The 25,851-nt window shown below is 43.8% G+C and overlaps 1 protein-coding gene across 1 annotated transcript in view; it reads left to right on the top strand.

Moving 5' to 3' along the window:
- Positions 1–25,168, top strand: part of LOC142188585 (polycystin-1-like) — a 124,642-nt gene extending 99,474 nt beyond the window's left edge. The window contains exons 33-49 of the mRNA XM_075261877.1: positions 3,167–3,290; positions 3,378–3,518; positions 4,667–4,731; positions 12,088–12,293; positions 13,164–13,266; positions 13,486–13,685; positions 14,293–14,495; positions 14,626–14,817; positions 15,177–15,331; positions 15,411–15,517; positions 15,601–15,703; positions 16,159–16,254; positions 16,933–17,101; positions 17,186–17,473; positions 19,872–20,006; positions 20,447–20,722; positions 24,539–25,168. Coding sequence (XP_075117978.1) covers positions 3,167–3,290; positions 3,378–3,518; positions 4,667–4,731; positions 12,088–12,293; positions 13,164–13,266; positions 13,486–13,685; positions 14,293–14,495; positions 14,626–14,817; positions 15,177–15,331; positions 15,411–15,517; positions 15,601–15,703; positions 16,159–16,254; positions 16,933–17,101; positions 17,186–17,473; positions 19,872–20,006; positions 20,447–20,722; positions 24,539–25,168 — 3,193 coding nt within the window. The remainder of the gene's footprint in view (positions 1–3,166; positions 3,291–3,377; positions 3,519–4,666; positions 4,732–12,087; positions 12,294–13,163; positions 13,267–13,485; positions 13,686–14,292; positions 14,496–14,625; positions 14,818–15,176; positions 15,332–15,410; positions 15,518–15,600; positions 15,704–16,158; positions 16,255–16,932; positions 17,102–17,185; positions 17,474–19,871; positions 20,007–20,446; positions 20,723–24,538) is intronic.
- Positions 25,169–25,851: the final 683 nt, after the last annotated feature.

Below are 25,851 nucleotides of genomic sequence, written 5' to 3' on the forward strand. Positions count from 1 at the left end.
AGCACCATGGGATTAATATAATAATGTACAGAGCACCATGGGATTAATATAATAATTACAGCACCATGGGATTAATATAATAATGTACAGAGCACCATGGGATTAATATAATAATGTACAGAGCACCATGGGATTAATATAATAATGTATAGAGCACCATGGGATTAATATAATAATGTACAGCACCATGGGATTACTATAATAATGTACAGAGCACCATGGGATTAATATAATAATGTACAGAGCACCATGGGATTAATATAATAATGTACAGAGCACCATGGGACTAATATAATAATGTACAGAGCACCATGGGAGTAATATAATAATGTACAGCACCATGGAATTAATATAATAATGTACAGAGCACCATGGGATTAATGTAATAATGTACAGCACCATGGAATTAATATAATAATGTACAGAGCACCATGGGATTAATATAATAATGTACAGAGCACCATGGGATTAATATAATAATGTACAGAGCACCATGGGATTAATATAATAATGTACAGAGCACCATGGAATTAATATGATAATGTACAGAGCACCATGGAATTAATATAATAATGTACAGAGCACCATGGGATTAATATAATAATGTACAGAGCACCATGGAATTAATATAATAATGTACAGAGCACCATGGGATTAATATAATAATGTACAGCACCATGGGATTAATATAATAATGTACAGAGCACCATGGGATTAATATAATAATTACAGCACCATGGGATTAATATAATAATGTACAGCACTATGTAATTAATATAATAATGTACAGAGCACCATGGGATTAATATAATAATGTACAGAGCACCATGGGATTAATATAATAATGTACAGAGCACCATGGGACTAATATAATAATGTACAAAGCACCATGGGATTAATATAATAATGTACAAAGCACCATGGGACTAATATAATAATGTACAGAGCACCATGGGATTAATATAATAATGTACAGAGCACCATGGGATTAATATAATAATATACAGAGCACCATGGGATTAATATAATAATGTACAGAGCACCATGGGACTAATATAATAATGTACAGAGCACCATGGGAGTAATATAATAATGTACAGAGCACCATGGGAATAATATAATAGTGTACAGAGCACCATGGGATTAATATAATAATGTACAGAGCACCATGGAATTAATATAATAATGTACAGAGCACCATGGGAGTAATATAATAATGTACAGAGCACCATGGGACTAATATAATAATGTACAGAGCACCATGGGAGTAATATAATAATGTACAGAGCACCATGGGATTAATATAATAATGTACAGAGCACCATGGGATTAATATAATAATGTACAGAGCACCATGGGATTAATATAATAATGTACAGAGCACCATGGGATTAATATAATAATGTACAGAGCACCATGGGATTAATATAATAATGTACAGAGCACCATGGGATTAATATAATAATGTACAGAGCACCATGGGATTAATATAATAATGTACAGAGCACCATGGGATTAATATAATAATGTACAGAGCACCATGGGATTAATATAATAATGTACAGAGCACCATGGGATTAATATAATAATTACAGCACCATGGGATTAATATAATAATGTACAGAGCACCATGGGATTAATATAATAATGTACAGAGCACCATGGGATTAATATAATAATGTATAGAGCACCATGGGATTAATATAATAATGTACAGCACCATGGGATTACTATAATAATGTACAGAGCACCATGGGATTAATATAATAATGTACAGAGCACCATGGGATTAATATAATAATGTACAGAGCACCATGGGACTAATATAATAATGTACAGAGCACCATGGGAGTAATATAATAATGTACAGCACCATGGAATTAATATAATAATGTACAGAGCACCATGGGATTAATGTAATAATGTACAGAGCACCATGGAATTAATATGATAATGTACAGAGCACCATGGAATTAATATAATAATGTACAGAGCACCATGGGATTAATATAATAATGTACAGAGCACCATGGAATTAATATGATAATGTACAGAGCACCATGGAATTAATATAATAATGTACAGAGCACCATGGGATTAATATAATAATGTACAGAGCACCATGGAATTAATATAATAATGTACAGAGCACCATGGGATTAATATAATAATGTACAGAGCACCATGGGATTAATATAATAATGTACAGAGCACCATGGGATTAATATAATAATGTACAGAGCACCATGGGATTAATATAATAATGTACAGCACCATGGGATTAATATAATAATGTACAGAGCACCATGGGATTAATATAATAATTACAGCACCATGGGATTAATATAATAATGTACAGCACTATGTAATTAATATAATAATGTACAGAGCACCATGGGATTAATATAATAATGTACAGAGCACCATGGGATTAATATAATAATGTACAGAGCACCATGGGACTAATATAATAATGTACAAAGCACCATGGGATTAATATAATAATGTACAAAGCACCATGGGACTAATATAATAATGTACAGAGCACCATGGGATTAATATAATAATGTACAGAGCACCATGGGACTAATATAATAATGTACAGAGCACCATGGGAGTAATATAATAATGTACAGAGCACCATGGGATTAATATAATAATGTACAGACCACCATGGGATTAATATAATAATGTACAGAGCACCATGGGATTAATATAATAATGTACAGAGCACCATGGGAGTAATATAATAATGTACAGAGCACCATGGGAGTAATATAATAATGTACAGAGCACCATGGGATTAATATAATAATGTACAGAGCACCATGGGACTAATATAATAATGTACAAAGCACCATGGGACTAATATAATAATGTATAGGGCCGGTGTCTCTAATAAATTGGCCCTAGAACATATAAGGGCGGTGTCTCTTATAAAGCGCGGTCTCAGTATATGGCTCTTACTATATAATAATCTTCAGTCTATTTTCTGCAATTAGAGGGGGGGGGGGGCTGATTTTGTTCCTCTGGAGTTTGACAATTATTCCCATTCAAGTCAATGGGTCTGAGCACTACCAGGCACAAACTGAGGACAGGGGGGCGCTGTTATATTTCTTTCAGTTGTTCTCCCTCCCTGTAGATTTCATTGTCCTTTACATTTCAGCTTGCCACTTGGCTTCCAGTCTGCGGTCACATGGCCCAGTATATGCGTCGGCCTCCTCGCGGCCCTTATGGTTCTTCCCCTCCAGATTTTGTTCACGTTCCTTTTCAGAGAGACGCGGAGTTTGGTGAGTAGACACAATGTGGTGTGACTATATTGTACGTGTGGTCGCCCAATGGCCAATAACTCATCATAAACCATCCGGTTATTGAAGGTGTTTGTAGAAGATTCGGATACATCGGCCTCAGTCACCGAAGAGGAAGCCGAAGCAGATTCATCATCATCATCGTCATCGGCCATACTGTCCTTTCCTGGAAGAGACCAGTCATTGCCTGACCTTAGTGCTCTCAGCTGTGTAAGTGCTGGATATGTATATATATATATATAAAATACAGTGTCTATAAGGTAGGAATATATGTGTATACAGTAGATATATACAGTGTCTATGAGGTCGGTATATATACGTATACAGTAGATAGATACAGTGTCTATGAGGTAGGAATATATACGTATACAGTAGATATATACAGTGTCTATGAGGTCGGTATATATACGTATACAGTAGATATATACAGTGTCTATGAGGTCGGTATATATACATATACAGTAGATATATACAGTGTCTATGAGGTTGGTATATATACATATACAGTAGGGATATATACAGTGTCTATGAGGTTGGTATATATATACGTATACAGTAGATAGATACAGTGTCTATGAGGTTGGTATATATACGTATACAGTAGATATATACAGTGTCTATGAGGTTGGTATATATACGTATACAGTAGATATATACAGTGTCTATGAGGTTGGTATATATACATATACAGTAGGGTTATATACAGTGTCTATGAGGTTGGTATATATACGTATACAGTAGATATATACAGTGTCTATGAGGTTGGTATATATACATATACAGTAGGGTTATATACAGTGTCTATGAGGTTGGTATATATACGTATACAGTAGATAGATACAGTGTCTATGAGGTTGGTATATATACGTATACAGTAGATAGATACAGTGTCTATGAGGTTGGTATATATACGTATACAGTAGATATATACAGTGTCTATGAGGTTGGTATATATACGTATACAGTAGGGATATATACAGTGTCTATGAGGTTGGTATATATACGTATACAGTAGATATATACAGTGTCTATGAGGTTGGTATATATACGTATACAGTAGATATATACAGTGTCTATGAGGACGGTATATATACGTATACAGTAGATATATACAGTGTCTATGAGGTTGGTATATATACGTATACAGTAGGGATATATACAGTGTCTATGAGGTTGGTATATATATACGTATACAGTAGATAGATACAGTGTCTATGAGGTTGGTATATATACGTATACAGTAGATATATACAGTGTCTATGAGGACGGTATATATACGTATACAGTAGATATATACAGTGTCTATAATGCAGGAATTGGTATCATTTGTATAACTTTTTTAATAACTTTTTCTTTAGAGATCCAGAACAAGCAGCAGATTTACCTTTGATCTCGGTAAGGAGGAATTCTGGCATTTAGAGAGGTGAGGCTTGCTGGCAGATTAATAGTTAAATGATTGGTATATATGTATATAGATGTGTCTATACTGTCTATGTACAGTCATGGCCATAAGTTCTGAGAATGCTACAAATAGTAATCGTTACAAAGTCTACGGCTTCCGTTTTCCTAATGGCAATTTGCATATACTCCAGAATGTTATAAAGAGGGATCAGCTTAACAGCAATTACTTGCAAAGTCAATATTTGCCTAGAAAATGAACTTTATCCCCCAAAACACATTTCATCATCATTGCAGCCCGGCCTTAAAAGGACCAGCTAACATGGTTTCAGTGATTGCTCCAGTAACACAGGTGTGGGTGTTGATGAGGACAGGGCTGGAGATCAATCTGTCAGGATTAAGTAAGAATGACACCACTGGACACTGTAAAAGGAGGCTGGTGCTTGGCATCATTGTTTCTCTTCTGTTACCCATGGTTATCTCTAAAGAAACACGTGCAGTCATCATTGCATTGCACAAAAATGGCCTAACAGGGAAGAGTATCGCAGCTAGAAAGATTGCACCTCAGTCACCAATCTATCGCATCATCAAGAACTTCAAGGAGAGAGGTTCGATTGTTGGCAAAAAGGCTCCAGGGCGCCCAAGAAAGACCAGCAAGCGCCAGGACCGTCTCTTAAAAGTGTTTCAGCTGCGGGATCGGGCTACCAGCAGTGCAGAGCTTGCTCAGGAATGGCAGCAGGCAGGTGTGAGTGCATCTGTACGCACTGTGAGGTGGAGACTCTCGGAGCAAGGCCTGGTCTCAAGGAGGGCAGCAAAGAAGCCACTTCTCTCCAGAAACAACATCAGGGACAGGCTGATATTCTGCAGAAGGTCCAGGGAGTGACTGCTGAGGACTGGGGGAAAGTCATTTTCTCTGATGAATCCCCTTTCCGATTGTTTGGGACATCTGGAGAACAGCTTATTGGGAGAAGAGGAGGTGAGCGCTACCACCAGTCTTGTCTCATGCCAACTGTAAAGCATCCTGAAACCATTCATGTGTGGGGTGGCTTCTCAGCCAAGGGAATCGGCTCTCTCACAGTCTTGCCTAAAAACACAGCCATGAATAAAGAATGGGACCAGAATGTCCTCCAAGATCAACTTCTCCCAACCGTCCAAGAGCAGTTTGGCCACCAACAATGCCTTCTCCAGCATGATGGAGCACCTTGCCATAAAGCAAAGGGGAGAACTAAATGGCTCAGGGAACAAAACACAGAGATTTTGGGTCCATGGCCTGGAAACTCCCCAGATCTTAATCCCATTGAGAACTTGTGGTCAATCATCAAGAGACGGGTGGACAAACAAGAACCTACAAATTCTGACAAAATGCAAGCATTGATTGTGCAAGAATGGACGGCTATCAGTCAGGATTTGGTCCAGAAGGTGATTGAGAGCTGCCAGGGAGAATTGCAGAGGTCCTGAAGAAGAAGAAGAAGGGGCAACACTGCAAATATTACACCGCTGCAGTAACTCCTTCTAACTGTCACTATAAGCTTTTATTACTCAGAATAGGATTGCAATTCTATTTCTGTATGTGATAAAAACATCTGACAACACACAGAAACCAGAGGGAGCAGATCATGTGACAAGAGGAGATTTGTGGCAGTCTCAGAACTTTTGGTCATGACTGTATAGATGTGTCCTTGCTATATGTATAGATGTGTCCATACTGTCTATCTATAGATGTGTCCATACTGTCTATGTATACATGTGTCCTTGCTATATGTATAGATGTGTCCATACTGTCTATGTATAGATGTGTCCATACTGTCTATCTATAGATGTGTCCATACTGTCTATCTATAGATGTGTCCTTGCTATATGTATATATGGTCCCTTCCTCACCTTTCGTCGTGCCTCGGTATGTCCAGATTTGAGACTCACGAGATGAGCAGCTATACCAGACAATATTGTTTTGTGGTATTGTATCACAGTGTGATCTGCTATATGTGACTGTGATGCCCCCAGTGGTTGGATTGTGAATTACGTCCTTCCATTACTTATTGACCTGCACAATACATGGAAGTTGTAGCCACGAGAGGATTAGCACCATAACCCCTGAATGTCAGGTTCTGTGCGGTGCGGGTCCAGGAGCGGAGTCTCCACTATTGGCGGTCGTATATATAACAGACCGTCTGCACAAGAGCTGAGTTACAGACGGCTCCGACCTCACTATTTTATCCCCTAGACCTGACACTCACCGCGTTATGTTCTCAATGACCTGCAGTCCGCTCTGACTGGTGCACGAGAGTCGCATTTACTTAAATAATGTCATAAACAGAGAGAAGCGAAAGAGTTGTAGATATTTTCCTGTAAGGTTACCGGCTGTGTAAGGCGCCATTCACACCATGTGGTTACATCAGAGTAATGGATAACAAAAACAGATGTAAAAACAGATACAAACAGATGGCCTCTGCTTCCATAGACATCAATGTGAAAAAAAAACAATCCGTTGCTATCCATTTTTTTGAAGGATGGTATGGGCTCAAGACCCCCGAGTTCTGTTGTTGTAGTTCTGATTGATCAGGAAGAAGTTTACGAGCTCAGGAGACATACAGACTGACACCAGGGGATCATGTTCAGTATACTTCAGTTTATTAAAGTAAAAGGACAGGATTATATAGCATAAGAGATTATACTACAGTCACATGATATGGTGTCCAAGTATGGTTACATCGTTCCGCTATACACTCTAATTCAATCTAGCTTGTTGCGAAAACATCTTATGACAGAATACAAGAATGTTCAGGAACTAAAATGTGCTAGTGTCTCTGTTTTCTGATCAAGGCTACAGCCTGTCAGCACTTTCTGGACATATTGTTAATCTTTACAAGGACACAAATCATAATGGACCAAACAAGCGATCGCAACGGATCCGTTTTTTTCAACACTGATTTCTATAGAAGCAGAGGCGACCATTTTTACATTTGTTTTTGTAATCGATTTTTTGCATTAATTAAACTGATATAAAATCCTGATGTGAATTGCCCCTTATGTTATAGTACCCAAAATCATGTAGAGGGCTGAGCAAGTCTCCAGGTACTCCCATCTAATAGATACCTGTGAGAGTTACACCGGCAGGAGGCATAAGCAATGGCATGACTAAGGAACAGTAGGTTCTGAAACGCGTTGGCGTTTTTTTATTTCTTGTTTTTCTTTTCTTTTGTATGTCCTCTTTTTTACTATAATATGGAATAAAAACGAATTTTTTAATGAAAAGAAAACCTCGGAGAGTTGCGGAGCTTTTTTCTATTCCTTCCTGCTTAGGCAGGAGGGATACCCTGTAATACAAGTGATATATGGAGGGGACAGGTGAGGATGAGGTCAGAGATATATGGAGGGGACAGGTGAGGTCAGAGATATATGGAGGAGACAGGTGAGGATGAGGTCAGAGATATATGGAGGGGACAGGTGAGGATGAGGTCAGAGATATATGGAGGGGACAGGTGAGGATGAGGTCAGAGATATATGGAGGGGACAGGTGAGGATGAGGTCAGAGATATATGGAGGGGACAGGTGAGGATGAGGTCAGAGATATATGGAGGGGACAGGTGAGGGTGAGGTCAGAGATATATGGAGGGGACAGGTGAGGATGAGGTCAGAGATATATAGAGGGGACAGGTGTGGATGAGGTCAGAGATATATGGAGGGGACAGGTTGTGGATGAGGTCAGAGATATATGGAGGGGACAGGTGCGGATGAGGTCAGAGATATATGGAGGGGACAGGTGAGGATGAGGTCAGAGATATATGGAGAGGACAGGTGAGGATGAGGTCAGAGATATATGGAGGGGACAGGTGAGGATGAGGTCAGAGATATATGGAGGGGACAGGTGAGGATGAGGTCAGAGATATATGGAGGGGACAGGTGAGGTCAGAGATATATGGAGGAGACAGGTGAGGATGAGGTCAGAGATATATGGAGGGGACAGGTGAGGATGAGGTCAGAGATATATGGAGGGGACAGGTGAGGATGAGGTCAGAGATATATGGAGGAGACAGGTGAGGGTGAGGTCAGAGATATATGGAGAGGACAGGTGAGGATGAGGTCAGAGATATATGGAGGGGACAGGTGAGGATGAGGTCAGAGATATATGGAGGGGACAGGTGAGGATGAGGTCAGAGATATATGGAGGGGACAGGTGAGGATGAGGTCAGAGATATATGGAGAGGACAGGTGAGGATGAGGTCAGAGATATATGGAGGGGACAGGTGAGGATGAGGTCAGAGATATATGGAGGGGACAGGTGAGGATGAGGTCAGAGATATATGGAGGAGACAGGTGAGGGTGAGGTCAGAGATATATGGAGGGGACAGGTGAGGATGAGGTCAGAGATATATAGAGGGGACAGGTGTGGATGAGGTCAGAGATATATGGAGGGGACAGGTTGTGGATGAGGTCAGAGATATATGGAGGGGACAGGTGCGGATGAGGTCAGAGATATATGGAGGGGACAGGTGAGGATGAGGTCAGAGATATATGGAGAGGACAGGTGAGGATGAGGTCAGAGATATATGGAGGGGACAGGTGAGGATGAGGTCAGAGATATATGGAGGGGACAGGTGAGGATGAGGTCAGAGATATATGGAGGGGACAGGTGAGGTCAGAGATATATGGAGGAGACAGGTGAGGATGAGGTCAGAGATATATGGAGGGGACAGGTGAGGATGAGGTCAGAGATATATGGAGGGGACAGGTGAGGATGAGGTCAGAGATATATGGAGGGGACAGGTGAGGATGAGGTCAGAGATATATGGAGGGGACAGGTGAGGATGAGGTCAGAGATATATGGAGGGGACAGGTGAGGATGAGGTCAGAGATATATGGAGGAGACAGGTGAGGGTGAGGTCAGAGATATATGGAGGGGACAGGTGAGGATGAGGTCAGAGATATATAGAGGGGACAGGTGTGGATGAGGTCAGAGATATATGGAGGGGACAGGTTGTGGATGAGGTCAGAGATATATGGAGGGGACAGGTGCGGATGAGGTCAGAGATATATGGAGGGGACAGGTGAGGATGAGGTCAGAGATATATGGAGAGGACAGGTGAGGATGAGGTCAGAGATATATGGAGGGGACAGGTGAGGATGAGGTCAGAGATATATGGAGGGGACAGGTGAGGATGAGGTCAGAGATATATGGAGGGGACAGGTGAGGATGAGGTCAGAGATATATGGAGGAGACAGGTGAGGGTGAGGTCAGAGATATATGGAGGGGACAGGTGAGGATGAGGTCAGAGATATATAGAGGGGACAGGTGTGGATGAGGTCAGAGATATATGGAGGGGACAGGTTGTGGATGAGGTCAGAGATATATGGAGGGGACAGGTGAGGATGAGGTCAGAGATATATGGAGAGGACAGGTGAGGATGAGGTCAGAGATATATGGAGGGGACAGGTGAGGATGAGGTCAGAGATATATGGAGGGGACAGGTGAGGATGAGGTCAGAGATATATGGAGGGGACAGGTGAGGATGAGGTCAGAGATATATGGAGGGGACAGGTGAGGATGAGGTCAGAGATATATGGAGAGGACAGGTGAGGATGAGGTCAGAGATATATGGAGGGGACAGGTGAGGATGAGGTCAGAGATATATGGAGGGGACAGGTGAGGATGAGGTCAGAGATATATGGAGAGGACAGGTGAGGATGAGGTCAGAGATATATGGAGAGGACAGGTGAGGATGAGGTCAGAGATATATGGAGAGGACAGGTGAGGATGAGGTCAGAGATATATGGAGGGGACAGGTGAGGATGAGGTCAGAGAGATATGGAGGGGACAGGTGAGGATGAGGTCAGAGATATATGGAGGGGACAGGTGAGGATGAGGTCAGAGATATATGGAGGGGACAGGTGAGGATGAGGTCAGAGATATATGGAGGGGACAGGTGAGGATGAGGTCAGAGATATATGGAGGGGACAGGTGAGGATGAGGTCAGAGAGATATGGAGGGGACAGGTGAGGATGAGGTCAGAGATATATGGAGGGGACAGGTGAGGATGAGGTCAGAGATATATGGAGAGGACAGGTGAGGATGAGGTCAGAGATATATGGAGGGGACAGGTGAGGATGAGGTCAGAGATATATGGAGGGGACAGGTGAGGATGAGGTCAGAGATATATGGAGGGGACAGGTGAGGATGAGGTCAGAGATATATGGAGGGGACAGGTGAGGATGAGGTCAGAGATATATGGAGGGGACAGGTGAGGATGAGGTCAGAGATATATGGAGGGGACAGGTGAGGATGAGGTCAGAGATATATGGAGGGGACAGGTGAGGATGAGGTCAGAGATATATGGAGAGGACAGGTGAGGATGAGGTCAGAGATATATGGAGGGGACAGGTGAGGATGAGGTCAGAGACATATGGAGGGGACAGGTGAGGATGAGGTCAGAGATATATGGAGGGGACAGGTGAGGATGAGGTCAGAGATATATGGAGGGGACAGGTGAGGATGAGGTCAGAGATATATGGAGAGGACAGGTGAGGATGAGGTCAGAGATATATGGAGGGGACAGGTGAGGATGAGGTCAGAGATATATGGAGAGGACAGGTGAGGATGAGGTCAGAGATATATGGAGGGGACAGGTGAGGATGAGGTCAGAGATATATGGAGGGGACAGGTGAGGATGAAGTCAGAGATATATGGAGAGGACAGGTGAGGATGAGGTCAGAGATATATGGAGGGGACAGGTGAGGATGAGGTCAGAGATATATGGAGGGGACAGGTGAGGATGAGGTCAGAGATATATGGAGGGGACAGGTGAGGATGAAGTCAGAGATATATGGAGAGGACAGGTGAGGATGAGGTCAGAGATATATGGAGGGGACAGGTGAGGATGAGGTCAGAGATATATGGAGGGGACAGGTGAGGATGAGGTCAGAGATATATGGAGGGGACAGGTGAGGATGAGGTCAGAGACATATGGAGGGGACAGGTGAGGATGAGGTCAGAGATATATGGAGGGGACAGGTGAGGATGAGGTCAGAGATATATGGAGGGGACAGGTGAGGATGAGGTCAGAGACATATGGAGAGGACAGGTGAGGATGAGGTCAGAGACATATGGAGGGGACAAGTTGTGGCTTTGTATGTCAGTGTTAGTATTTTGGCCTCTCTGCTCTGGCTGATGGGTAACCAGTGAAGGGTTTAGCAGAGGGGGGCGGGCGATGAAGAATTGGGGGGAGAGGTGTAATACACGAGCAGCACAGTGTTAGTTGAGGAGTTGCCATATTTTTATATTCTTTGCTCTTAGAATACAATGTGACCTTTATGTCTATAACATCTTGTACTGTCTATCAACTTCTTATAAATTACTAAGTCATTCGTCCTGTTCCGCCCCCAGCTCCGCGCCCGTCTGGATGTCGTCTTCTGATAGTTTGTATGACATCCACTATGATATTCCTTTGGAGTCCAGTTTTAGCATCGCACTGCCCTTGTGTACAGAGGAAAGGGCCGGTCAGTGCGGTGTCCAGTCATCCTGCAGCTCTGGTGACGATCCGTTATCCCTATCACAGAGCTCGAGCTGCAGTCCACTCTTCACACTATCAGGTATCTAGAGCTAGAAGGAAAGGTAATGTGAATGTGTGCTGAGCGCTGCCCAGCCTGACACAGGACAAGAATATGCAAAGAAGTCCTGGCCTCTCCAAAATGCCTTAGCCGGGGCATAAAAGTCACCAAAATGTGAGTAAGAAACCAAGATTGTGGACATGCTGACCGATAATCCCAGGATTCCTCACATCATAATCTCTTGTGTAACTTTCACCTTCTGATATGTGATCTATGTTCTCTTGTGTAACTTTCACCTTCTGATAGGTGATCTATGTTCTCTTGTGTAACTTTCACCTTCTGATATGTGATCTCTGATCTCTTGTGTAACTTTCACCTTCTGATAGGTGATCTATGTTCTCTTGTGTAACTTTCACCTTCTGATATGTGATCTCTGTTCTCTTGTGTAACTTTCACCTTCTGATATGTGATCTCTGTTCTCTTGTGTAACTTTCACCTTCTGATAGGTGATCTATGTTCTCTTGTGTAACTTTCACCTTCTGATAGGTGATCTCTGTTCTCTTGTGTAACTTTCACCTTCTGATATGTGATCTATGTTCTCTTGTGTAACTTTCACCTTCTGATATGTGATCTATGTTCTCTTGTGTAACTTTCACCTTCTGATAGGTGATCTCTGTTCTCTTGTGTAACTTTCACCTTCTGATATGTGATCTCTCATCTCTTGTGTAACTTTCACCTTCTGATATGTGATCTCCGATCTCTTGGGAAGATCCTCTGGTTAGATGAGCTTTCCCAATCTTTACCTTCTTGTTTGCTTTACACAGCGTCCTGACATTCTTGGTATTTTGGTTGCATTTCCTTAAGGTAAGGTCGTATTTTATCCATTAATGTATTTCTGTCCACGTTTTCCAGAAGAGAATTTACTGCAGTCCATTGCTGGTGACATTTCTGAGTGGAGGTCGAGTGAGTCGGACAGCGGGAGGTTTTCGTCTGATCCAGATCTGAGATCTCCCAGGTAACAGACTGGGATGATATTATTATTGTTCAGTCTTTTTGCCATTGTCATGCCATGACCCACCACTAGGTGAAATGTTGTCCGTGTGACACTTTGGTACATTATCAGCTGCTGAGAGTCACATGTACAAGTGTTGGGATCAGAACATTTGCCGGCTCTCTGGTTCCCACACTGACCAGAAATACTTTTGTCCTCATGGTCCGTGGCTTGTTTTTGCAGTACTGATGGTGGATACGGCCACATATCTGAGAATACACGTATGTACGGGCCAGCATGCTGGTCTAGCAGTGACCAATATGTAGCCAGGAGGGGCTCATTGTCTTCGTCTTCAGTTTCTAATGGGACCAGTAGTGACGCTGAGCTACAAGACTGCTGGGACATGTCATCTGCTTCTCCCTCTCCATTTCATACGCGTATTGGTAAGTGAAAGCTTCTTTGGTTGTTTCTTCATCGTAACACGGTAACACATAGCGACTGAGAGACTGAGGCCCAAGTCCGGGCTACAGCCCTACAACTTCAATCCTGAGGAAGGTACAAAACACCATAAGGCTGTATTCACACAGAGTAACGCCAGGCGTTTTTTGTGTGTTTTTTGCACATAGCGCCGCGTTTACGCCACGTAGCGCCGCGTTAACGCCGCGTATACGCCGCGTTAACGCCGGGCAACGCCACCGCTAAATAGCGCGGCGTTAACGCGGCGTATACGCGGCGTTAACGCGGCGCTACGCGGCGTAAACGCGGCGCTATGTGCAAAAAACACACAAAAAACGCCAGCGTTTACTCCGTGTGAATGCAGCCTAAGGCTCTCGCCCATTGCCCCATCAGGATAAAAATTATTTCCCAATCCCAAATATTGGAATAAATCTCTGGAAGAACATCCTAAACTACACTTGTATGGACAGCTTGTGATCTTGTGTACGTTGTCTGCGTTGCGCTCCGTAGTCTCACTGCTCTTATTGTAACTATGACTATGGTAAAAACCATTTCCATTGGGTAAAGTCTAAGGTTTCAGACTCTTTGCCCCAGGTATTCGGTGGACGCCCCTTGGATGGCTCTTCCCTTCGGGCATGTTGTGGGTGGTTTACGCGGTGTCTCTGGTGATAATCGGCGTCTGCACGGTGGTCACGGTTCTGTACGTGTCGTCACTTGCTGAGCACGGATTCTTACTATGGCTGATTTCTTGCACGTGTGCCGCGCTTACGTCTGCCGTATTGCTGGAACCTCTTCGGGTAAGACGACAATACAGACTAAAATGACACATCTACAATAAAATGGAGTCAAAGAACATCCTCCATTGTTATATGACCAAATCTAGTGCCGCGAATGTGCCCCATAACGGCACGTGTTTGCACCTTACAGGTGGTGTTGCTGTCACTCTACTACTCCCTACGTTGCCCCCCAGTTCTCAGTGAAGGGTTGGGGTTGGTGGAGGAGCCGCTGGTTAAGAAGATATCAGATCAATCCCATAAAGTGCGAGCTCCGGGAGGTTTCAGCCTCCTCCAGGCTAAAGAAGAAGCCCGGCGAGTGCGAGCACTGAAGACCTTGATCAGGGTGAGAATCCCAAAATCTCACTTACAAACAACATCCTTTGTGTTTCTAAAACTTGGGCTTTATTTCGTTTTATTTTTTTTCCTAAAATGACCTAAAACTAATAAATAAATAAATGGAGGTGATCAATGGCCATGGACGTCGCTTGGCTGTGACATGACAATGAGGCGATGGGATGGGGGGGATTAGTATAAAAAACAAATAGTGAATCTGAATGAAATGATGGCCGATGATCAGGCCGAGCGCTCGCATTCTCTGCCAGCCACCAGCCAGATATTGTCCATGGTCATTGGTGGTATCTTCCACCTCTGGTTGGCTGAAGCTGCAGGTGATGAAGGTTTCTTCCTCTTCTTCCTCTTCAGAGCTCTACAGGTTATGTGATTTTCCTCCTTCTGGTCCTCATGATGAGTTTTCAAGGCGCGTCACATATCACCAACATCCGACTACTTCACTCCGCCATTAGGAGATCTATCACGGGGAGCCGCGGGGCCGAGGTTGGCTTTACTACAATGCGGAGGTAGGAGCCCTCACTATATACTAGAGGGGACGATCTCACCAGGCGCGGATATAATCTGACTGTATGATTGGACTCGTAGTGTTCCTGATCTGTGGCACTGGCTGGAAGCTTCACTACCTGCTCACTTGTACAACGATCCTCGTCTGACCTTGGTGGGATCGCCACGTCTTTGCCGATATACTTCTGGTGAGGTCCATTCCAGTCCGACCTTAGAGCTTACAAATATCCATTTCATTTTAGATTTTACCTTTCTTCGCCATATCTTTCAGGTTTGTTTCCCACCTCAGTCCCATCTCAGGCGGTAAAATTCCTCCCAACAGATCTGTGCAACAATCTGACGTTAGGGCTAAATGTCCCACGTGACTCGGTGAGGTAGGTCAATCTTCTGACATTATTGTGTATATGGGGGAGACCTATGAGATCTCCTCCCTGTACATGTAGAGTTTGCAGCATTACAGTCAAGCAATACACAAGTAATAACTAGTATCAACCAATGAAATATAAGAGACCACGTAGACCAGCGCCTGCACCAACCACGTCACTGGTGGATTGGGTTAGACTAATCCTCGGTGTGATCGCCCATTTACACATTGGAATGTTATAGTGAGCCGGTGTGGGTATACCGCTCCGTCCATATACACTGCACTATAACCTCTAGGTATATGGAGGAGCCCAGCACTTATTGGGCAACCACCAGTCCACCTAGAATATTAATATGTGGGATGGGGAGCGAGTCCTCAAACAACATCTACTGACATGGTGGTCACTAAGACAAAGCCAATGAGCGATATCTACATGGTAATGTAACTGTGCACTCTAACCTCTAGGTGCCCCGAGGGTTCCTGTCACTCATTGGGCAACACCATGGAAGCTACGAAGGAAATCCTCCAAACCCTGAAGAACATCAGCTGGACAGATAAGAGGTAGACAATGACATGGAAGGAAAAGCTTCTGGTTTGGAAAATCCTACCCAATTTACTGCAGCCCTAGCAGAAACTGGTCTTGTTGCTGGAAACCATCTGAAAGTTGTTTCAGGGACCACAAACTGAGAAGATATAAGTAAGGTGTCCATGTATGAGAGGAAAGATGGCGGCTGTCTTATGGGTATTGGTGTGGTCTGACTCCCTGGACGGATGTCGATGAAAAGAAAGTCATGTAGAAATCCAATCTGCCCAATCCTTTGGTGCTACAGTAGATAGCCCAGCACCAGAGGAGTCTGACCACAGCTTATCCCGTCTCTCTATTGATAACACATGCACACTTGGCCAAAGCCATTTGGGAGATGGGTAAGAAGAGCTCATTTGTCTGTTGTGATGGAGAATCTGCTCTTACCATGAGTATAATGGACCTATAATGGACCTATAATGGACCTATGATGGACCTATGATGGACCTATAAGCGCCGGGCCACTCTTTTAGCCTCCTATGGGCCGGGCGGTACCAGGTTAGTTTGATCTGTTTCGGCTATTAATGGGTGGGACCATATTATGCTGACAGATCTCCTCTTAGGATCCCTGCCACCACAAAATCCATCTGAAACATAATCAAGGTAAAATAAATTGCTGTTTTTGAGATTGTAACTCCCTTTCCTGTAACTGGCAGTGTCTTAGAAGTGGAGATCAGCCAGTACCAGATGGACGTCGGCCTTCACATCTCCACCCTCCTGCAACTCAATCTCTCACCTCTCGGCCTTGTGGCCTCCCGACTGACCGTCCTCCCCTTCCACCTCTCCACGGTCACACATGGTCTGGACCTGCCCATGTTCCTTGCTGTGAGTATCTCTACTGAGATCCTGAATGTTTGCTTACCTATGGCCACCATGATGGTTGACCGGTCAGTTTCCATCTTCCACCAGTCGTCCCTACTCATTGCCGCCATTTGCTTCCTCTGCCTGGAGTTGGCGGCCCTGAAGGATTTCTGCACCACGACCTCGTCTTACTCTCCAGACTGGACACGACTTGTTATAGGGCTGACGTCTGCCGCCACCGGATTTCTGCATCTCAGCAGGACTTGGCTAGTGAAGAATGTGATGGACCAATATCATGCCGAACCGGGGGCCTTCATCAGCCTATATGATGTAGCAGAGCTGTCCTGGACACAGGCTGCGCTGTCTGCGGCTCTGCTGTTTCTGATGATGATGAAGGTTTGTTATAATGTCCATACTGGGATATAATGTCCATACTGGGATATAAGGTCCATACTGGGATATAAGATCCATACTGGGATATAAGGTCCATACTGGGATATAATGTCCATACTGGGATATAAGGTCCATACTGGGATATAGTGTCCATACTGGGATATAGTGTCCATACTGGGATATAAGGTCCATACTGGGATATAAGGTTCATACTGGGATATAATGTCCATACTGGGATATAAGGTCCATACTGGGATATAAGATCCATACTGGGATATAAGGTCCATGCTGGGATATAAGGTCCATACTGGGATATAAGATCCATACTGGGATATAAGGTCCATGCTGGGATATAAGGTCCATACTGGGATATAAGATCCATACTGGGATATAAGGTCCATACTGGGATATAGTGTCCATACTGGGATATAGTGTCCATACTGGGATATAATGCCCATACTGGGATATAAGGTCCATACTGGGATATAAGGTCCATACTGGGATATAGTGTCCATACTGGGATATAGTGTCCATACTGGGATATAAGGTCCATACTGGGATATAATGTCCATACTGGGATATAAGGTCCATACTGGGATATAATGTCCATGCTGGGATATAAGGTCCATACTGGGATATAGTGTCCATACTGGGATATAGTGTCCATACTGGGATATAGTGTCCATACTGGGATATAAGGTCCATACTGGGATATAAAATCCATACTGGGATATAAGGTCCATACTGGGATATAAGGTCCATACTGGGATATAGTGTCCATACTGGGATATAGTGTCCATACTGGAATATAATGTCCATACTGGGATATAAGGTCCATACTGGGATATAGTGTCCATACTGGGATATAGTGTCCATACTGGGATATAGTGTCCATACTGGGATATAAGGTCCATACTGGGATATAGTGTCCATACTGGGATATAGTGTCCATACTGGGATATAAGGTCCATACTGGGATATAAGGTCCATACTGGGATATAGTGTCCATACTGGGATATAGTGTCCATACTGGGATATAGTGTCCATACTGGGATATAAGGTCCATACTGGGATATAATGTCCATACTGGGATATAAGGTCCATACTGGGATATAATGTCCATGCTGGGATATAAGGTCCATACTGGGATATAGTGTCCATACTGGGATATAGTGTCCATACTGGGATATAGTGTCCATACTGGGATATAAGGTCCATACTGGGATATAAAATCCATACTGGGATATAAGATCCATACTGGAATATAATGTCCATACTGGGATATAAGGTCCATACTGGGATATAAGATCCATACTGGAATATAATGTCCATACTGGGATATAAGGTCCATACTGGGATATAATGTCCATACTGGGATATAAGGTCCATACTGGGATATAATGTCCATGCTGGGATATAAGGTCCATACTGGGATATAAGATCCATACTGGGATATAAGGTCCATACTGGGATATAAGGTCCATACTGGGATATAATGCCCATACTGGGATATAAGGTCCATACTGGGATATAGTGTCCATATTGGGATATAGTGTCCATACTGGGATATAGTGTCCATACTGGGATATAATGCCCATACTGGGATATAAGGTCCATACTGGGATATAGTGTCCATACTGGGATATAGTGTCCATACTGGGATATAGTGTCCATACTGGGATATAATGCCCATACTGGGATATAATGCCCATACTGGGATATAAGGTCCATACTGGGATATAGTGTCCATACTGGGATATAGTGTCCATACTGGGATATAATGTCCATACTGGGATATAAGGTTCATACTGGGATATAATGTCCATACTGGGATATAAGGTCCATACTGGGATATAAGGTCCATACTGGGGTATAATGTCCATGCTGGGATATAATGTCCATGCTGGGATATAAGGTCCATACTGGGATATAGTGTCCATACTGGGATATAGTGTCCATACTGGGATATAAGGTCCATACTGGGATATAAGGTCCATACTGGGATATAATGTCCATACTGGGATATAAGATCCATACTGGGATATAATGTCCATACTGGGATATAAGATCCATACTGGGATATAAGGTCCATACTGGGATATAAAATCCATACTGGGATATAAGATCCATACTGGGATATAAGGTCCATACTGGGATATAAGGTCCATACTGGGATATAAGGTCGTAGACACATTATACAAATAGTGGGACAGACAAAGTCATGTTCATACATGTATATATGTGTTCATATGTGTTCATACATGTATATATGTGATCATACGTGTTCATACATGTATATATGTGTTCATACGTGTTCATACATGTATATATGTGTTCATACGTGTTCATACATGTATATATGTGATCATACATGTTCACACACGGTCTCTGCTTTTTCAAGGCTTCTCAACAATTGCGCTTTGTACGGAGATGGTCGATATTTGGAAAGACGTTTCAGAAGTTGAAGTGGGATATACTGGGATGTCTCTTATATATCACCATCTTATTCCTCGCACTCCTTCATTGTGTCCGTGCGGTAAGTGATTGTGTCTTATATATCTGCAGTCCGTCTCCTGTGCACAAGATGTGTCTGCACATAGAAATGTCCTATAAGGGCGGATCCCACCGCCATGTCAGGCTCAAATCATTGATGTAAGTGGTCAATGTGTATGTGGTGCAGTATGTAAATGTATGGTTAATATATATACAGTGCAGTGTCCCAATATATGCACTGGGCCTAGTGCAAGATGTGTGAGCTATATATGTGTGTGTATACTGTATATATATATATATATATATATATATATATATATATATATATATATATGTGAGTGTGTGTGTGTATACTGTATATATATATATATATATATATATGTGTGTGTGTATACTGTATATATATATATGTGTGTGTGTATACTGTATATATATATGTGTGTGTATACTGTATATATAATATAAATATGTGTCTCCATTTAGGTGTCCTATATGGGTGGTCCTATGGTCTTCCTTCGTACCCTACGTCATGATGTTGATCTCCAGTATATACTAGAGCGCCTCCCTTTGGTGTGGCTGTGCCTTGGGTCGGTGCTGTCTGTTCTGTGCCGGGGGCTATTATACAGTTTGATACTCAGCGTCCATCGTAGTATCCGCGCTGACCACTATCACCAGGCCTTGGAGCCGCAGGACCACGAGATGATCGATTTTCTTGTCAAAAGGTTGAAGTTATGGCTAGGAGTCAGCAAAGTGAAGGAGGTAACGGACGCTCCTCTTGTATTACCGCCATGTCGTGCCCCCCAATGATCTGTCAGTGGCTAACCCTCCATATGTTATTGGATAACCCTCCATCTGTCATCATTGGATAACCCTCCATATGTCATTGGCTAACCCTCTGTCATCATTGGATAACCCTCCATCTGTCATTGGATAACCCTCCATCTGTCATTGGCTAACCCTCCGTCATCATTGGATAACCCTCCATCTGTCATTGGATAACCCTCCATCTGTCATCATTGGATAACCCTCCATCTGTCATCATTGGATAACCCTCCATCTGTCATTGGATAACCCTCCATCTGTCATCATTGGATAACCCTCCATCTGTCATCATTGGATAACCCTCCATATGTCATTGGATAACCCTCCATCTGTCATTGGATAACCCTCCATCTGTCATCATTGGATAACCCTCCATCTGTCATCATTGGATAACCCTCCATCTGTCATCATTGGATAACCCTCCATCTGTCATCATTGGATAACCCTCCATATGTCATTGGATAACCCTCCATCTGTCATTGGCTAACCCTCCGTCATCATTGGCTAACCCTCCATCTGTCATTGGATAACCCTCCATCTGTCATTGGATGACCCTCCATCTGTCATCATTGGATAACCCTCCATCTGTCATCATTGGATAACCCTCCATCTGTCATTGGATAACCCTCCATCTGTCATCATTGGATAACCCTCCATCTGTCATCATTGGATAACCCTCCATATGTCATTGGATAACCCTCCATCTGTCATTGGATAACCCTCCATCTGTCATCATTGGATAACCCTCCATCTGTCATCATTGGATAACCCTCCATCTGTCATCATTGGATAACCCTCCATCTGTCATCATTGGATAACCCTCCATATGTCATTGGATAACCCTCCATCTGTCATTGGCTAACCCTCCGTCATCATTGGCTAACCCTCCATCTGTCATTGGATAACCCTCCATATGTCATTGGCTAACCCTCCATCTGTCATTGGATAACCCTCCATCTGTCATTGGATGACCCTCCATCTGTCATCATTGGATAACCCTCCATCTGTCATCATTGGATAACCCTCCATCTGTCATTGGATAACCCTCCATCTGTCATCATTGGATAACCCTCCATCTGTCATTGGATAACCCTCCATCTGTCATCATTGGCTAACCCTCCATCTGTCATTGGATAACCCTCCATCTGTCATTGGATGACCCTCCATCTGTCATCATTGGATAACCCTCCATCTGTCATCATTGGATAACCCTCCATCTGTCATCATTGGCTAACCCTCCATCTGTCATTGGATAACCCTCCATCTGTCATCATTGGATAACCCTCCATCTGTCATCATTGGATAACCCTCCATCTGTCATTGGATAACCCTCCATCTGTCATTGGATAACCCTCCATCTGTCATCATTGGATAACCCTCCATCTGTCATCATTGGATAACCCTCCATATGTCATTGGATAACCCTCCATCTGTCATTGGATAACCCTCCATCTGTCATCATTGGATAACCCTCCATCTGTCATCATTGGATAACCCTCCATCTGTCATCATTGGATAACCCTCCATCTGTCATCATTGGATAACCCTCCATATGTCATTGGATAACCCTCCATCTGTCATTGGCTAACCCTCCGTCATCATTGGCTAACCCTCCATCTGTCATTGGATAACCCTCCATCTGTCATCATTGGATAACCCTCCATCTGTCATCATTGGATAACCCTCCATCTGTCATCATTGGATAACCCTCCATCTGTCATCATTGGATAACCCTCCATCTGTCATTGGATAACCCTCCATCTGTCATTGGATGACCCTCCATCTGTCATCATTGGATAACCCTCCATCTGTCATCATTGGCTAACCCTCCATCTGTCATTGGATAACCCTCCATCTGTCATTGGATAACCCTCCATCTGTCATTGGATAACCCTCCATCTGTCATTGGATAACCCTCCATCTGTCATCATTGGATAACCCTCCATCTGTCATTGGATAACCCTCCATCTGTCATCATTGGATAACCCTCCATCTGTCATCATTGGATAACCCTCCATCTGTCATCATTGGATAACCCTCCATCTGTCATCATTGGATAACCCTCCATCTGTCATCATTGGATAACCCTCCATATGTCATTGGATAACCCTCCATCTGTCATTGGATAACCCTCCATCTGTCATTGGATAACCCTCCATCTGTCATTGGATAACCCTCCATCTGTCATTGGATGACCCTCCATCTGTCATCATTGGATAACCCTCCATCTGTCATCATTGGATAACCCTCCATCTGTCATTGGATAACCCTCCATCTGTCATCATTGGATAACCCTCCATCTGTCATCATTGGATAACCCTCCATCTGTCATCATTGGATAACCCTCCATCTGTCATCATTGGATAACCCTCCATCTGTCATCATTGGCTAACCCTCCATCTGTCATTGGATAACCCTCCATCTGTCATCATTGGATAACCCTCCATCTGTCATTGGATAACCCTCCATCTGTCATCATTGGATAACCCTCCATCTGTCATCATTGGATAACCCTCCATCTGTCATCATTGGATAACCCTCCATCTGTCATCATTGGATAACCCTCCATCTGTCATCATTGGATAACCCTCCATCTGTCATCATTGGATAACCCTCCATCTGTCATCATTGGATAACCCTCCATCTGTCATCATTGGCTAACCCTCCATCTGTCATTGGCTAACCCTCCATCTGTCATTGGATAACCCTCCATCTGTCATCATTGGATAACCCTCCATCTGTCATCATTGGATAACCCTCCATCTGTCATCATTGGATAACCCTCCATCTGTCATTGGATAACCCTCCATCTGTCATCATTGGATAACCCTCCATCTGTCATTGGATGACCCTCCATCTGTCATCATTGGATAACCCTCCATCTGTCATCATTGGATAACCCTCCATCTGTCATTGGATAACCCTCCATCTGTCATCATTGGATAACCCTCCATCTGTCATCATTGGATAACCCTCCATCTGTCATCATTGGATAACCCTCCATCTGTCATCATTGGATAACCCTCCATCTGTCATCATTGGATAACCCTCCATCTGTCATCATTGGATAACCCTCCATCTGTCATCATTGGCTAACCCTCCATCTGTCATTGGCTAACCCTCCATCTGTCATTGGATAACCCTCCATCTGTCATCATTGGATAACCCTCCATCTGTCATCATTGGATAACCCTCCATCTGTCATCATTGGATAACCCTCCATCTGTCATTGGATAACCCTCCATCTGTCATCATTGGATAACCCTCCATCTGTCATTGGATGACCCTCCATCTGTCATCATTGGATAACCCTCCATCTGTCATTGGATAACCCTCCATCTGTCATTGGCTAACCCTCCATCTGTCATTGGATAACCCTCCATCTGTCATCATTGGATAACCCTCCATCTGTCATTGGATAACCCTCCATCTGTCATTGCAAAACAAGGTCTGTCCGGAATCGTCTCTGTAAAGGCCATACAAATATACGCTTAGCTACGAATCACTGGATCCAATGACAGACTCCCTTTAGAGGCCAAAGACCTCCTGATAAGGGATTAGGGTTGTTGTTCACATGTGAGCCTTTGTGTTGTTTCCAACCTTCTAGAATTCGCCTGGCATCGTTGGTCACTGTTCAGATGGCCGCACAGGTGCCAGGCTCCAAACGGACTACACGTAGGCGCCTTCTACAAATACTTTAGAATTGATCGTTGCGACATCTCAGGATGTTTTTTCTTCTTCTTCCCTTTCTAGTATCGTCACACGGTGAGATTTGAAGGTTTGGATTCTGGTCCATCGAGAACTTCCCCTGTGTCGCTCTGTGTCCGCTCCAGGACTGTCCTATCTAATCGCTCTGAAAGCCTCCATGAAGATGTGGCATCACCCAGCAGCCCTGGACCTCTCTGTTCTTCTGCTCTGGCCATGGAGCACCTACCTACAGCAGTCACCGACCTCCTGGACAGGATGGATAAAGTCACCGCCGTGCTTAGAGACGTGTACACATTGGAACAAAAGCTGTGGCTGTGGCAAACCCTGCAACAATCCTGCAAAGTTCCCCGTAAAGAAGACGTGTCAGCCCCAGATAACCCTAAACTCCCCCTGCCCCGCACATACAGTACCTTCTCAGAGTCTGCTCTGACCCATCTAAGGTACAAGGGTCCCCTGTCTGAAAACGTCTGGATGTTACCAAGGGCCCCTCCAGGGAGTGCGGGTTCACGAGACTACCCCAATTCCGCAGGTACCTTTAACAGAACCCTCCTGACCATGAGAAGACCTCACAGTGAAGAAAGGTCTGGTGTCCGGAAACAAAACCAAGTCGTGACTCGGCCAATAATCCAGAAACGGCGAGCCTGGGACTGTGAGAGGTCGGAAGAGGCAACGTGACCAACAGAGTAGTCAGTAGGGCTCACCGAGGGATTACCCAACCGACCACACTACATATCAGTGGCCACCATTGGTGATGGAGTGACAGGTTTGTTTGTGGTGTCCAATATTCTTCATTGCATATTAACTATTGTGATCATTCCAAATTCAATCATCGTATATTGCCCGGCGCAGCGTATACTCACCATATATACACAGGGCGGGGGTGGTGCCGCGGGCCAACACCAGAGAGACCCATTTCTTGTATAGAGACAGCTGGTCCATTCTTAAGTCGGCTCCATTATAGTTATGAAATTGATCCAAGACAGAATTACAATAAAACCCAACGCCATCGTTCTGCTCTGGACCCCTCCAGTTTGCCTATTGGCCGGGCATTGGGGTAGATGCCGCCATCATCCACCTTCTTCATAGAGCTCTCTCACCTGGAGAATCCCGGGAACACTGTGAGAATAATGTCCTGTGATGTCTCCGGAGCTTTCACCACCATCAGCCAGGACTACTGAGGGAGAAGCTGGACCTTGGTGGAGGGACCATCACCTGTCCTACTGGATCCTAGACTACCTGACACCCCGCCCTCAGTATGTGAGAGCCCAGGACTACTGAGGGAGAAGCTGGGCCTTGGTGGAGGGACCATCACCTGTCCTACTGGATCCTAGACTACCTGACACCCCGCCCTCAGTATG

This window comes from Leptodactylus fuscus, unplaced genomic scaffold, assembly GCF_031893055.1.
Source record: "Leptodactylus fuscus isolate aLepFus1 unplaced genomic scaffold, aLepFus1.hap2 HAP2_SCAFFOLD_56, whole genome shotgun sequence".
NCBI lineage: Eukaryota > Metazoa > Chordata > Amphibia > Anura > Leptodactylidae > Leptodactylus > Leptodactylus fuscus.